General features: G+C 54.8%; 5 protein-coding genes across 5 annotated transcripts; 2 read left to right on the plus strand and 3 right to left on the minus strand.

The window, feature by feature from the left end:
* Positions 1 to 277: 277 nt before the first annotated feature.
* Positions 278 to 1603, minus strand: PODANS_1_18870 (uncharacterized protein; the record flags this gene model as incomplete). Its single annotated transcript, XM_001907313.1, has 1 exon — positions 278 to 1603. The coding sequence occupies one exon, from the start codon at positions 1601 to 1603 to the stop codon at positions 278 to 280; it is 1326 nt and encodes a 441-aa protein (XP_001907348.1).
* Positions 1604 to 3382: 1779 nt separating this feature from the next.
* PODANS_1_18880 (uncharacterized protein) lies at positions 3383 to 5752 on the plus strand (the record flags this gene model as incomplete). Its single annotated transcript, XM_001907314.1, has 2 exons — positions 3383 to 5418; positions 5473 to 5752. The coding sequence occupies 2 exons, from the start codon at positions 3383 to 3385 to the stop codon at positions 5750 to 5752; spliced, it is 2316 nt and encodes a 771-aa protein (XP_001907349.1).
* Positions 5753 to 6533: 781 nt separating this feature from the next.
* Positions 6534 to 7340, minus strand: PODANS_1_18890 (uncharacterized protein; the record flags this gene model as incomplete). The annotated part of the gene is made up of 2 exons (XM_001907315.1): positions 6534 to 7073; positions 7140 to 7340. The coding sequence occupies 2 exons, from the start codon at positions 7338 to 7340 to the stop codon at positions 6534 to 6536; spliced, it is 741 nt and encodes a 246-aa protein (XP_001907350.1).
* Positions 7341 to 8211: 871 nt separating this feature from the next.
* On the plus strand, positions 8212 to 10034 carry PODANS_1_18900 (uncharacterized protein; the record flags this gene model as incomplete). The annotated part of the gene is made up of 3 exons (XM_001907316.1): positions 8212 to 8338; positions 8395 to 8521; positions 8570 to 10034. 3 exons carry the CDS (start codon positions 8212 to 8214, stop codon positions 10032 to 10034), a joined length of 1719 nt encoding a protein of 572 aa, XP_001907351.1.
* Positions 10035 to 10825: 791 nt separating this feature from the next.
* On the minus strand, positions 10826 to 12548 carry PODANS_1_18910 (uncharacterized protein; the record flags this gene model as incomplete). Its single annotated transcript, XM_001907317.1, has 2 exons — positions 10826 to 12334; positions 12513 to 12548. 2 exons carry the CDS (start codon positions 12546 to 12548, stop codon positions 10826 to 10828), a joined length of 1545 nt encoding a protein of 514 aa, XP_001907352.1.
* Positions 12549 to 13296: the final 748 nt, after the last annotated feature.

The following is a 13296-nucleotide window of genomic DNA, read 5'->3' on the forward strand; positions in this document are numbered from 1 at the left end:
ATTACAGGAGGACGAGACTGGGGGTGGTGGGGGTGGTGGTTGATGTTGTGATTTAAGGTGTAACTACCTTGTGGCGTTTATTTTTGATACAGAAGCTGTGGTCAGAATACCGCAGCTAGAACGGTGTTTGGTACAATCTTGCTATACATGTCATGAAATCAAAAGTATCCTGCCGCTCGAGCGAGTGTCCTGTTTTACCACGAGCGGGGGTGGGCTTCTTCCCCAAACCTCCTAGCATATCCCAAAATCCCGACCCAGATCCAACCGCAATCCTTCTCTACAAATCCCCGGCCTCGTCTCTGTCCACATACCTCTCCAGCCTAGCCTTCAACTCCTCAACCTCAATATCCTTGTCGTCATCCTCCCCAGCATGTCCGTGATGCCCATGAGGCGGAATCAAAACCTTCCCCACCACTTGCACAACACCATCGCTGGCAATCCCGTCCTGGAAGATCACCTTGGTGAACCCATTCAGCACAATACTGACCCACCCCTTCCACCTCTTGACGTCAACCGCGATTGCCTTGTCGTCCAGCAGCGTCTCCAGATCCACATGCCAATACTTTCCGCCCTCTGCATCTTCCACAGCAGCCTTCTCGTCCTTGTGACGATTGTAAAAGGCATCGCTGTAGAGGGTCTGGTCGACGACAAAGTGGTACTTGAGCAGTGCCTCGAGGTACTTCAACCCGTGATGGGAGAACAAGAAGGCGTTGGCGCGGGGGCCGAGACGTCGCCAGGCCGAGTTGGTTGGTGCGAAAAGGGTGCCGCCTTTGTGGTCTGGGACGGAGAGTTCGGTCTTTTCCAGACCGAGGGAGAAGGTGCTGAAGGTGTTGGGCAGCAGGGAGATGATCTTCTCCTGGGAAGGGGGTGGGATGAGGATGTGGTCAATGGCGTGGATGATGCCGTTTTTGGCGAGGATGTTGCCGTAGACGATTTTGGAGATGACGTTGATCCTGATGGAGAACAGCAGCCCGGTTGAGATCCTCAGCCGCTGGGGGCGGGAGCCGAGGGTGTCGAGCGACAGATTGGAGGGCAGGGTGTGCTTGTGGTAAAGATCGACCTTGGTGTGCAGGCCGGGGGCGATGTGGTATTTCAACAGGGCCAGAACGAACTCCTTGGGGGGAGGCTTGTCGCCGTGGTGGGGGATGCGCTCAAAGGCTTTGTCGGTAGGGACGAAAAGGGTCTTGTTGTGGGAGGTGGAGTCGAGGAGGTCCTTGATGTCGGAGAAGTCATCGTTGTCAAGGAGGGAGGCGAACTTGGTGGTGTACTTGTTGGATTTTATCAACTCGTAGATGGTCTTGGTCTTGTCGCCACGGTGGGGCTTACGCTCGTGAAGAGGCAGAGGGGGTAAGTTGCTGTCACTGTTGAAGCCGTCGAAGCCGTCGAAGCCGTCGAAGGAGTAGCCGTCGAATTCGCTGCTGGCCTTTTCGATGCGTTTCTCGATCTTGGTAAAGATCTTGGCCGAGCGGGAGACGGTGGAATCCCACCAGGTTTGTACCAAATCTGGAGAGACGGCGGGTTGTTGCTCGTCAAGCTTAATTGCCTGATCAGGGGCAACCAGAGCGGCTGCGGTAGCCGCAAAGAGAACGGTTAGATGCTTCATGGTCACCAAGCCCCAGAGCGAGACTATTCCGGATCAGTTTTCAAAGACGAGAACTAGATCTCTCAAGGGAAACTAGGCTCCCCAACTCAGGTTTCCATCTCAGGTTCCTTCTCAGACTTGTTATACCTGATGGTGGGACGCGCGGACATACAGGCATCCCATCTCCCCATCTCCCCATAACCCCCAATAACGGCGTCATCTGTCGATTCGGCTCAACTGATTGGCTGCCCACCCCGCAGTTTGAATCGAGAGCCGTTTCGATCCGTCCTCATCGGGATGCTTTGTTCAAGCTTCCTCAATCGTTAGACCAAACCTTGTAAAGGTCCCATCTCATGTTCCGCGTATTGCTTATTTGGTATGGCGAACTGTTGGGCAACTGCGTCATTGTCTTGTCACCGAACTTGCTCTCATTCCGCCAACGGAACAGCGGACAGCACTGAGCCATCCATCATTGACTTGGGAGTGTTCACCTTGGCTGCCAACTTTCGAGGTCGGGCATTCCGTATGCCCCGAGATCCGATTGCTGCATGTCTGTGGTCGTCCATGTCAACCTGTTTGCGTCGGCGGAAAGGAACCGTTGGTCTTGGATGCCTGTCTATCATTTATGGAGGGTGGGATTGCTCTCCATGTGTGATAGAGCTCTTCCCCGCATAAGAGGGCTGAGCTTCCATCTTGAAATGTAACGACACAGCAAAAGCTTCAATGCCCACATGTGCATCTTTTGATATGCCAGGCATATACCGAGCTATCACACAGCCGGAGAGGCCGGTCTCGCACGTAGGACAGCATGTGTGTCAAGAGATGGCATTACTGATGCCTGCCACTCATGATCAGCCAAAGTATTCTTAGAGATATAGATATGTTGAGAAGCCACAGCTGTAACAATGCAAGGTCACAAAGATACCCAGTTGCCGAGGGTGGATCGAAAGCTAGCACAGCCTCCGGAGCTGCCAACGTCTACGCTTGTTTCAAGTCGGCGCTTGGTACCAGACTGCCGGGTTCTATCATTTGTGTTGATGACTTCAAGTGGGGCATCGCCCTCGAAGAATATCTGAGGTGTGAGGTGTAAAAGCTTGGCCTGCTCGTTGTCCACCATGGCTGAGGCACGGCACGGTGGCGGGGAGGATTGGGAAGAGGGAGCCGGGGGAGGGAGAGGCCACCGGTTTGTCCAGTCAGAATCCTGGAAATCGGTATCTCACCTGCCACAGCATCCCAAGTCGACGTCCCATCCACCAGTCCCAGAAGGGGTAGGGGTCTCGCTCGCTAACGAGGTCGCTGTTCGTGAGGCTGAAGCGATTAATCTTAAGGCCCCAAACTGCTGGAGAGCGCGCTGGGCATTTCCACAGTGACCCGACGTGATTTCCGCCTCTTCCATCTGTTCATCCCATTCTGCTCACTTACCAACAGGTCTTCTCAACTCAACTCATCATCGCATCTCTCTCAATCTCAACATGGCCGTTCTCATGAGTTCTGCTGCCTGACGTTAGCCCAGCCCCCGACACCCATTGGACCCCTCTTCTTTTTTCTCTCTCAATTCTCACCGAGGAATCTTTTTTTGTTGCAAGGAAGCGTGCTCGTGCTGGTCTTTCATGGTTTTGTCGGGTGCTCCGTGGTGCTAGCACAGCCTCGCCCATTGTGGGACACAACGCACCGTGGCTTGGACACTCCCTTTCAACGACACGTCGAATTGATTTCTTTACCCGGCGACGGCCTCTTTTTCGCTCACCGGCATTTTGCGCATCCGTAAACCAGCGATTGACCGCTCACCGTCTCTGCATCATGCCGGTTTTTGCGGAGCGTTCGGTGCTCGCCGCCAGGTCGACATCGCCGCTCTCTGCCGGTGCCATTGCGGGGGCAGTGGTAGGATCAGTGGTGGGAGTCCTCATTATCCTGCTCTGCATCTTTCCCTTTGCAAGACGGCGATGGGTCAACCGTCATGATGAAAACACCTTGGCAGAGATGGGGCAGAGCCCCGGAGGCCCCAACTTCACTCATCCTGATGACGATTCTACCAAAAAGTATTCAAAGGATCACCTAGTTCCTGGCTCCGATAGTCAAGCTGGCACCGCTCACGAACAACCCGCACACGGCATACCAGATATCAACGGCCAGAATACATCACCAACAAAGACCAGCTTGGATCAGCTTCCCTCTCAGCCAGCCCTCCCGCAAGGCGTTTCTCTTGACCAAGGTCTCCCGTCGCCCATCTCGCCATCTGCTTCGCCGTCACCCCGGTCCGAGTCCTTCCCCGGCCAGGCCCAAACTGGAGGCCAGGCAGTATCTTCACCGGCAGCCGGTCCGATCCGCTCACCAACGAGTGCCTCGTCAAAGTCACGTTCCGCTTCAAAAGGCACCACCGGCAAGGACAGCACACGCCAGTTGAACTTTGACTCTTCGTTCGCTTCGCCAAGTCGTCAGGGCACTTTTAGCAACATCGTCGAGGAGCCCGAGTCTTTTGAGCCCCCTTCGCAACGCTCCACTTTCCGAGAGAAACTCACTAGTATCTTCCGGACTTCATCTGGCGAGGGACGTCGGGACAGCAAGCGATCTACCGGCACCCGCTCGTCTTCTGTTCTCACAGGCGATATTCTTGCCTACCAGGAGCCGATACCAGGACAACCCGTCGGCCAACCTATTATCGAGGAGCACCATCCCGACCCGAGTGGTCTCAACTGGGGCTATTATAACGACCCGACTCTCCCACCAGGTAGTGACGCCCTTCCCCAAGGAACGGACCTTTCCCAGTTCAGCGAACCAGTTATTTACACGGAACCAGGAACCTTTACTACCATCCCCAACCCCGCAGACTTGACCTTTGTGCCGCCAGCGACTTACGCTTCAGCCTCGGTCTTGCCTAACCCAGTGTCGCCAAGTCAACATCCATTCCCTGGACTTGGACTCGACATCACTTCACCTGACGGTGACCAGACTGTCACGCCTATCAACCCACTGCATAGTTTCAGCCAGCGGAATAAAGTTCCAGGGCCACTCCAGCGTGTCGATAGTCTGCCTCCACCCACCATCGTGTCGGATATCCCGAGTCCCCCGTTCAGCTATACTGCCGGCCCCAGCGGCAACCCTATGGACTTTATGAACCCCACGAATCAGGTCGAGAGCGCTTGGATGGTCGAACAGGAGATTCTCAAGGCCGAGAACTCGCCATCACCCCCAGCCCCTTCACCGCCAACTGACACCTTCCCACCAACAATGGCCCAGGAGCCTCAGCTGCAGTATATCGACCAGAACCACCAGGTCCAGTACATCAACGGAGCTGGCCTGTCACCAGAACCAGAGTATAACTTTGGCCAGCAAAGCCTTGGCCAGCAGAACCTTGGCCAGCAAAATATTGGCCAACAGAGCCTCAACCTGAACCAGCAAAGCTTTGGTGAACAAAGCTATCAGTCCCCACCATATCAGCCTTCATACCAGCAGACGCCAGAGATGGGATTGGTGCAAGATTTTGGCGTTCCATTAGGTTACTACGACGGTAACGGCACCGTGATTCAAGATTACTCGACGCCACCACCGTCAGGTCCATCACTTCCCTCGACCGTCCAAAACACCCCTGACACACGCCTCACTGCGTACACGGCATCCCCATCACCGCCATCCGAACTCGACCCCCACAATGGAATGTACCTCAACGTCTCTCCCATCCCATCACCAGGCCAGTCCCCACATCCATCATCGACCCTTTCTCCAGGGCTCTCGGCCCCGTCACCAGCCACACCGGCGGGGTTATCACCCGGGGGACAAGAGAAGGCCTTTGCCTGCAACAAGTGTGATCGCATCTTTGATCAGATCCACAAGCTCAAGTATGTTCCCATCTCATCCTCTCCTGCAGGCCCGTGTTCTAACACATACACCAGTCACCACAAACGCTACCACGACCGACCGCATGAGTGCCCACACGCAGGCTGCACCATGAGATTCGGCACCAAGACCCATCTAGACAGGCACATCAACGACAAGCACTTCAAAACCCGCAAGTTTTACTGCACCGTCCACGACTGCCCTTACTCGAAGCAAGGGGGCAAGTCATTCCCACGCAAGGACAACTGGAGGAGACACATGGTCAACAAGCACCAGCTTACACCAACAACGGATCCCGAGCCGGAGTTTATCGATGAGATGATGGTTGGTGTATAATCAACTTTGAAGAAAAAGGGGGGAGCGGGTGGGGGGAATTTATGGCGAGGAGTGCGGAACATTCCTCGCAAAGGAAACGTTCGTTTATACCCAACATGGAGGAACAAAATCCAGGAGATACTGGTTTAAAAGCAGGCCATCTATGTTTTTTTCCGGAAGGGTGGAATTTTTTTCGGGTGATATCAAGCGGGCATTGAAAGCGTTTCAAGATTTCTCTCTCTCTCTCTCTCTCTCTCTCTCTCTCTCTCTCTCTCTCTCTCTCTCTCTCTCTCTCTCTCTCTCTCTCTCTCTCTCTCTCTCTCTCTCTCTCTCTCTCTCTCTCTCTCTCTCTCTCTCTCTCTCTCTCTCTCTCTCTCTCTCTCTCTCTCTCTCTCTCTCTCTCTCTCTCTCTCTCTGGATATGGAAGACAGGACATAGCATTTCTCTTGCTTTGTTTTTGTACATGTATTTTCGATTTTTTTTTGGGGATCAGCGAAAAAGTCATGGAAGGGCTCCTGGCTTGATTTTGATGTCTTTTTTTTTTTAGTTCGTAACCCTAGATTTAATAGGGGTAACGACTTTGAAATGGAAACGCGCTATACGCGCGGCATTACTTCCGCTTTTTGGCGAGTGTTGATGACCTTTTCTGTCTCGTGTGCGTTACTGATGTGACATGCCTGCACCTGCTCAGCCATCCATCCAAGCTTTATTTTCGAGTCGTTTGATCTCTTGAAGATCGAACATTACTTTGGTCGTATTGGTATCATCATCTCACACATCTCTCCTCTCCAACTTATCCCCCTCACTTCATCCCCTTGGCCAACCTCCTCACCAACTTCCTCTGCGCCTCCACCCCCAACCCCCCCTCATCCGTCTCCCTCAACGTCCTCCCGACCACCACAATAGCCTTCACATCCTCCCCCCCAACCCAAACCTTTCCATTCCTCCCCACCGCAATCTCAAACGCCAACCCCTCCCCCCCTAGCAGCTCCAGCACTTCCACCTTTCCCTCCTCCTTGCTCTTCGCCATGAGCAACCGTCTGGCAAACTGCAACGAAACATCAAACACCATCCCCCCTTTCAGCTCCCCCAGGCCGTCCGACTTCCCCGTGGACTGGGAGACACACTCGATCTCGGGATCCATGTGCTTGTTTGCCAAGACCACGCGGGCGTAGACGAGGGCTCCCGGGGCGAGCTGAGGCCGGGTCTTCTTGGTGGCCGACTCGAAGGAGAGGTGGGGGAGGGTCGCGGGGGGTGTGTAGGGGGATATGGAGGTGAAGTAGAGGTCTGGGCCGGAGCGGAGGATTTGAGCTATTATTAGGTCGCCTGGGGCTGGGATGTACTATGGATGGGTTAGTGGGAATTGTGAATGGGGGAGGCGGGAAGGGGGAAGGCGGGGGGGACATACCCGGTTGCTGTTGTATTCCACCCACATGGAGTTCTTTTGGTGGTTGGTGATCAGCTGGCCGGCGACGACGGGGACGATGTCGCTTGGGGGGACATGGCGGAGGCCGGGGCCAAGGCGGAGCGGTTTGGAGGTGGAGGAGGGGATGAGATCTGGGGAGATGGGGTCGCCGGGGAGGACTAGGGGGCGTTCGGTGGTTGTCATGGTGGGCGCGCGATTGTGATTTTGTGGGTTGTGGTTGTGATTTGGGAAAGATGGCAAGTTTCTCCGATTATTGGGGCTAGAATTGGTGTTGTCGTGGCGGCGATAGGGGTATCAAAAAGAGATGGCGGTTTGGGATGTAGGTGTTTGGTTTGGTTTGGTCTGGGGAAATTTCCAGTTCAGCCTTGCGATGCGGATATCGATTGCGCTTCAGGTGCAGCCTTGGTGGGGCTGTTCGTTCGTTGATCTTGGGTGGGTAAGTTGGGTCCACGGGGCGGGTCACGGCAACGGGCAGGATTAGGTATAGAGTTAGTCGGCTGCCTGGTATATTTGGCTACAAGACGAAGACAGTGAATCAAAAAGAATCTGAAGAAGCCTGTCGTTCAAGGCCGCAGAGGTGGTGAAGTCTATTCGACCTTGGGTCTGTAAACCTTCTGGACTTGTGGTTGGGCTGACCTTGGTGGAGTCCAAGCAAGGTTGCTGGTACAGCAGTGATCAACGACCATAGCAGCAGTGAACAAGAAAACTCTCTTTCTATGACTACGAGGGTCCCTCCACCTGAGCCTTGTCTTGCTCAGAGAAACTATAACTCAGCTTGATAGGTGAATAGGAGACCAAATGCTGCTCCGCGACCAACCGCGCCCCATATTCACCATGTCACTGGTACCTCGATGTGGGCCCCACAGTGTCCCGCATCCCTGCGAAGACTTGGGCCAATATTTTTTTGACAGTGGAAATTTTTGGATCCCCCACCACTGTTGACCAATTTTTAACTACGAATTGCCATTCCCACGCCGCTTCAAGAGACATCATCACCCCTCTTCGGCCTCAAGAATCCTCCCTTCCTTCGCAAATATCGCCAGTTACAGTCAAAATGAGCGGTGCCAAGTCTGTTGCGCCGGAGAACCGGACCGTCATTGGCTTGACCTTTGGCAACTCCAACAGCTCCATCGCCTACACTGTCGACGATAAGGCTGAGGTTATCGCCAACGAGGACGGAGGTAAGCATCAGACTCGAGGCCCCTGGTTCCTCCAAGCGCTAACACACCCGGAACAGACCGTCAGATCCCAACAATCCTCTCCTACGTCGACGGCGATGAGTACTACGGTCAACAGGCGAAGGCTTTCCTGATCAGAAACCCAAATAACACAGTCGCCTACTTCCGTGACTTCCTCGGGAAAGAGTATGTGGCCATGTCAGACAACAACGACAGTTACTAACAAGCCCGCAGCTTCGAGCATATCGACCCTACCCACAACCACGCCTCTGCGCACCCCAAGGATGTTGACGGAGCCGTCTCTTTCACCATCAAGGACAAGGCCGAGGAGGACGCTGAGCCGTCCACCGTTTCCGTCTCCGAGGTTGCCACCCGCTATCTCCGTCGCCTGGTCGGCTCTGCTTCCGATTACCTTGGCAAGAAGGTCACCTCTGCCGTCATCACCGTCCCTACCAACTTCAACGACAAGCAAAAGGCCGCCCTTCTTGCTGCTGCCAACGCTGCCGATCTCGAGGTTCTCCAGTTAATCAGCGAGCCTGTCGCTGCGGCGCTCGCCTACGATGCGCGCCCCGAGGCTCAGGTCGAGGACAAGATCGTTGTCGTTGCCGAGTTGGGCGGCACCCGCTCCGACGTTGCCGTCATTGCCAGCCGTCAAGGCATGTACACCGTCCTCGCCACTGCCCACGACTACGAGTTCAACGGTGTTGCTCTTGACAAGATCCTGATGGATCACTTCGCCAAGGAGTTCCTCAAGCGCAACCCCAGCGCCAAGGACCCCCGTGAGAACGCCAGAGGCCTCGCCAAGCTCAAGTTCGAGGCCGAGGCCACCAAGAGGGCCCTCAGCATCGGTGCCAACGCCAGCTTCAGCGTTGAAAGCTTGTCCGACGGTATCGATTTCGCCAGCACCATCAACCGCCTCCGTTACGAGACTCTTTCCAGGACCGTTTTCGAGGGCATCAACCGCCTGGTTGAGTCTGTCATCAAGAAGGCTGGCCTTGACGTTCTTGACGTTGACGAGGTCATTCTGTCTGGTGGCACTGCCCACACTCCTCGCATTGCTTCCAACTTCAGCAACATCTTCCCCCAGACCACCAGAATCTTGGCCCCCTCCACCAACCCCTATGCCATCAACCCTTCCGAGCTCGGCGCCCGTGGCGCCGCTCTCCAGGCCAGCCTGATCCAGGATTACGAGGCCGACGACATCGACCAGTCGACCCACGCTGCCGTCACCACTGTGGCCCACACCAGCAACGCCATTGGTGTCGTCTCTCTGAACGCTGCCGGCGAGGAGATCTTCGTTCCTGTTGTTCCCGCCGAGACTGCCGTCCCCGCCAAGAGGACAGTCCACGTCGCCGCGCCCAAAGACGGCGGTGATGTTCTTGTCAAGTTCGTCGAGGGCAACACCCACATCAAGGTTACCAAGCCTGAGCCCAAGCCCAAGGAGGACAAGACCGCCAAGGTCGAGGATGCTGCTGACTCTGACGAAGAGTCTGACTTCTCCGACGACGACGAGGAAGAAGAGGAGAAGCGCGAGAAGGTATGGAAGATTGGCAACACCCTTGCCGAGGCTGCCATCCGCAATGTGAAGAAGGGCGGCAAGGTCGAGGTTACTGTCCAGGTCAACGCCGATCTTTCCGTCATTCTCACGACGAGAGAAGTTGGCGCCCAGGGCGGTGTGAGAGGCCAACTGAACGCTTAGAAGGTTGGCGAGCTCGGGCGAGGGCAAACCGTTGATAAAAAGACACAAAAGCTCCTGCTAAAAGGCATGGAGCTGGATGAGTGGACCCCCCAAGACTTGCTCAGGAATTAGACTACAACTGAGTGGCCGGCTTCCTTGTATACGGGGTGCATTCGGGGAGACTGCCTTGGCGTTGGTTGTGACCATAAGGCGGGGTCGGATGCATCGGAGGAGGTGGGAGGTTACAAATTGTACGGGCATAGTTGGGACGAGGAGGAGGATGAAGACTTTGAGATAGTGTATGAGTTTTCGGCGGGGGCTCGGTGATGAGGAAACGGAGAAGGAGGATAACCACCAGCTGCATGGAAGGGTTAAAAGGAAAACGAAAAGGCGCTCGAGACAGGGGAAGCCTCTATGGAATGGATAGGCAGGCATTGTCATCAATAGACTCAGCGGTTGTTTGTTGATTGTTTCTTCTCATTGTAATGGATATGGTTGGGGGTTTATATGGCATGTCATTTGCTGTGGGACGCAGGTGGGCGTATGTGAACTTGCGAGATGGGGGTTGGGAAGCGTAAATATATTATGAATTATGTCATGTGCCAGAACGGTTTCAATCAGCCAAATTCAAGTGTCATTAAAAATTGCCCATCCTCTTAGGGGAGGGATGGCTAGTGTTTTAGAAACCAGTGTGTTGCCATATATACACACACACACACACACACACACATGTCCAACAACAAAAGAAACAAACCGCCCGCTTGCTTGCTCTTTTCCCAACTGAAAACTCATCACCCCAGCCAACAACCTGATTAAACCACCACACCGGCCTCCCCACCAGAAGAGGGAACCGTCCAAGCAACCAAATCCTCCCTCACCTCCATCTCGTCCACCTCCTTCCCCCGCTTAAAATACCCAAACCCCCTCGTCCTCTCCCTCTCATGGTGGTCACTGCTCCCCGTCGTCGTCCCGCCACTCTCCTTATTGCCGAACCGGCTCCCGACGGTAACCAAACTCGAACTCCGACTCCTCAAATCCCCCGCGTGCGTGATTTTGCTCTCCTCCCTCCTGTGCAACTGCCTCATCCCCCCGGCCACACCCAGCCCAACACCCCGCGACGACTCCCGGTTCAAGTCGGGCTGTTGATCTTGGTGTTGTTGACCCAGGACAGTATCCCCATCACTCGACCCGCTCCTGTGCCTCAGGTGATGGCGGAATCGGTGGAGGTCGCGCGGGCGAAGGGTGGACGACATCATGTCCTGCGAGCTGTGGCTTTCCCCCTCGTCGTCCGTCTCATCAGCGGGATTGCTCGATTCGTGTCTGAACGACGGCAAGAGGCGGTTTGCGGACGGGGAGCGGCCCGGCAGGACCGTTGTCCGTCTGGTGTGCCCCCTTCCATTGGGGGCTTTGGACGCGCGACGGAACCCGTCGCCGCCGGAGAAGATATCCTCGATGCACTCGTCTGCGGGGAGCTCGCCCGGCTGGCTGGCCCAGCTGGCTGCCAAAGCGCGGCGGTACATATCCTGCGCTTCAAACACGTCACGAGATTTTCCAACGAGGGAAGAGGGAACGTGCCCGTTGGACGATTTCCCCACGTCAACCGGCTCGAGGGCCTCGCCGGCGACAAAACCGGCGATGCCGCCGAATACAGGGGCTGATTTTGGGGGTGGAGCCGCGTAGTTCCTTTCGCCGTCCACTTGGATCATGAGGATGGAAATTTTGAGCGTCGAGTTGATTTTGGACTCTTGCATCAGATACCGGCGCATGACGCCATCACGGACCTCGGACATGGGGCTGGTGGTGTTGCTGTCGTCTTCTGCTTCTGACGCAGGAGAGGAGCGGGGGCTGCCGTCAAGGGTCTCCGGGACGGTGGTGTTACTTAGGGAGCTGCGTTTGCGGTGGTGGCTGCTGGCGCCGGATTTGAGATCGCGGCTGGTAGGGGAGGAGAAGATATCCCTTAGACTTGGCCCGCCGAGAATGACACCATCTCGGAGGATGGCCTCGCTTTCCTCAATGTACTCGCTTAGGTTGAGACGGACGACACCAAGGCTGATTTTCTCATCGCGGCCGCTCGTGCTGGCGGTGCCGGGGCCGCTGAACTCTTGGAGCACTTCGAACTCTATAGGGCATTCCACCAGGTTGCTGTTCCGGTCGATGCCGATGCGGACCGAGAAGACACGGGTGTAGTTATAGTCTACCCGGTGATTTTGAATGGGACATTTTTGTGTGCGCCCTCGTTGTTCACTGTGTATGCTGTGGGGGAGGTGCCATTTGATCAGTGACACTCCCGACACGAGTGGCACGTTGTTGAGGTCGTATATCTAATCAGCTGTAAGCCATGTGCTTAGTCACAGAGAAGGGGATGTTATTGAGCCTTACCTTGAGATGTACCTCGAACCTAGGCTGTGGAGAAAGGGGCGATGTTAGCTGTCTCATTGTCTCACCTTACTCGTACCCAATCAAACTGGTGCACGAAGAGAAGTGGGAAAAAAAACATACCTTTCTAGATTTGCTCACTATAGGAAAGATGCGCATGTCAGCTGTCTGAGACCGTTATGACCAAGTGACGTAAAGTATCTCCCGTTGGGTCCGAAGTAAAGAGACGGGAGTTTTAGGGTTGGTGCACGGTTGGTTTGGTGGTTTGGTATAAAGACGTTGTTGCGGCTCGTGTACCGGTAGAATGTTGGAGCAACGGTTTGGGTGATGTTGCCAAATGCAAGACAATGAACAATGAAGCGTGAAATGCCAGTGAAACCAGATTGGCTGAAGAGCTTCTTCAGAGGCAAGGGAGGCAGGTTGAATAAGACGAGTGGTGAAAAGGAAAGAGGAAAAAAAAAAAAAAAGAATTGCTAGTCAAGCTTACTTAGGGATGCCATGACTTGTCACTAGCACAGATTATGAAGGTATGTAGCCTATGGTATGGATTGATTGATGCACATGAGACGGGCTATTACTGGAGAGTGTCAGATGGCGGACCGTTTCGTCGAAACCGGAGGCTGACGTCGGGGCGCGACAGGTCCAGGTTCGGTGACTTTCTTCCAGATTGCGACTATAATACCGTATATCAGCTTATCGCCCGCGGTATTTAGGTACAGTAGTAGTGTGGTAAGGTACGGCAAAGTCCAGGGCAGGGCAAGGTATCGTCAAAACTTGGAATGTAAGGTAGAAGTATCGCCGGAAGCACCGAGACCGCGGGACATTCGGCTCTAATCGCGATGGAACGTCAGTGGGGAGTATATACAAGTTCACTAACCTGGATTGTGCTTTGAAGACTCTCTGGCGG

Source organism: Podospora anserina, chromosome 1, assembly GCF_000226545.1.
Source record: "Podospora anserina S mat+ genomic DNA chromosome 1, supercontig 4".
In the NCBI taxonomy this organism is placed as follows: domain Eukaryota; kingdom Fungi; phylum Ascomycota; class Sordariomycetes; order Sordariales; family Podosporaceae; genus Podospora; species Podospora anserina.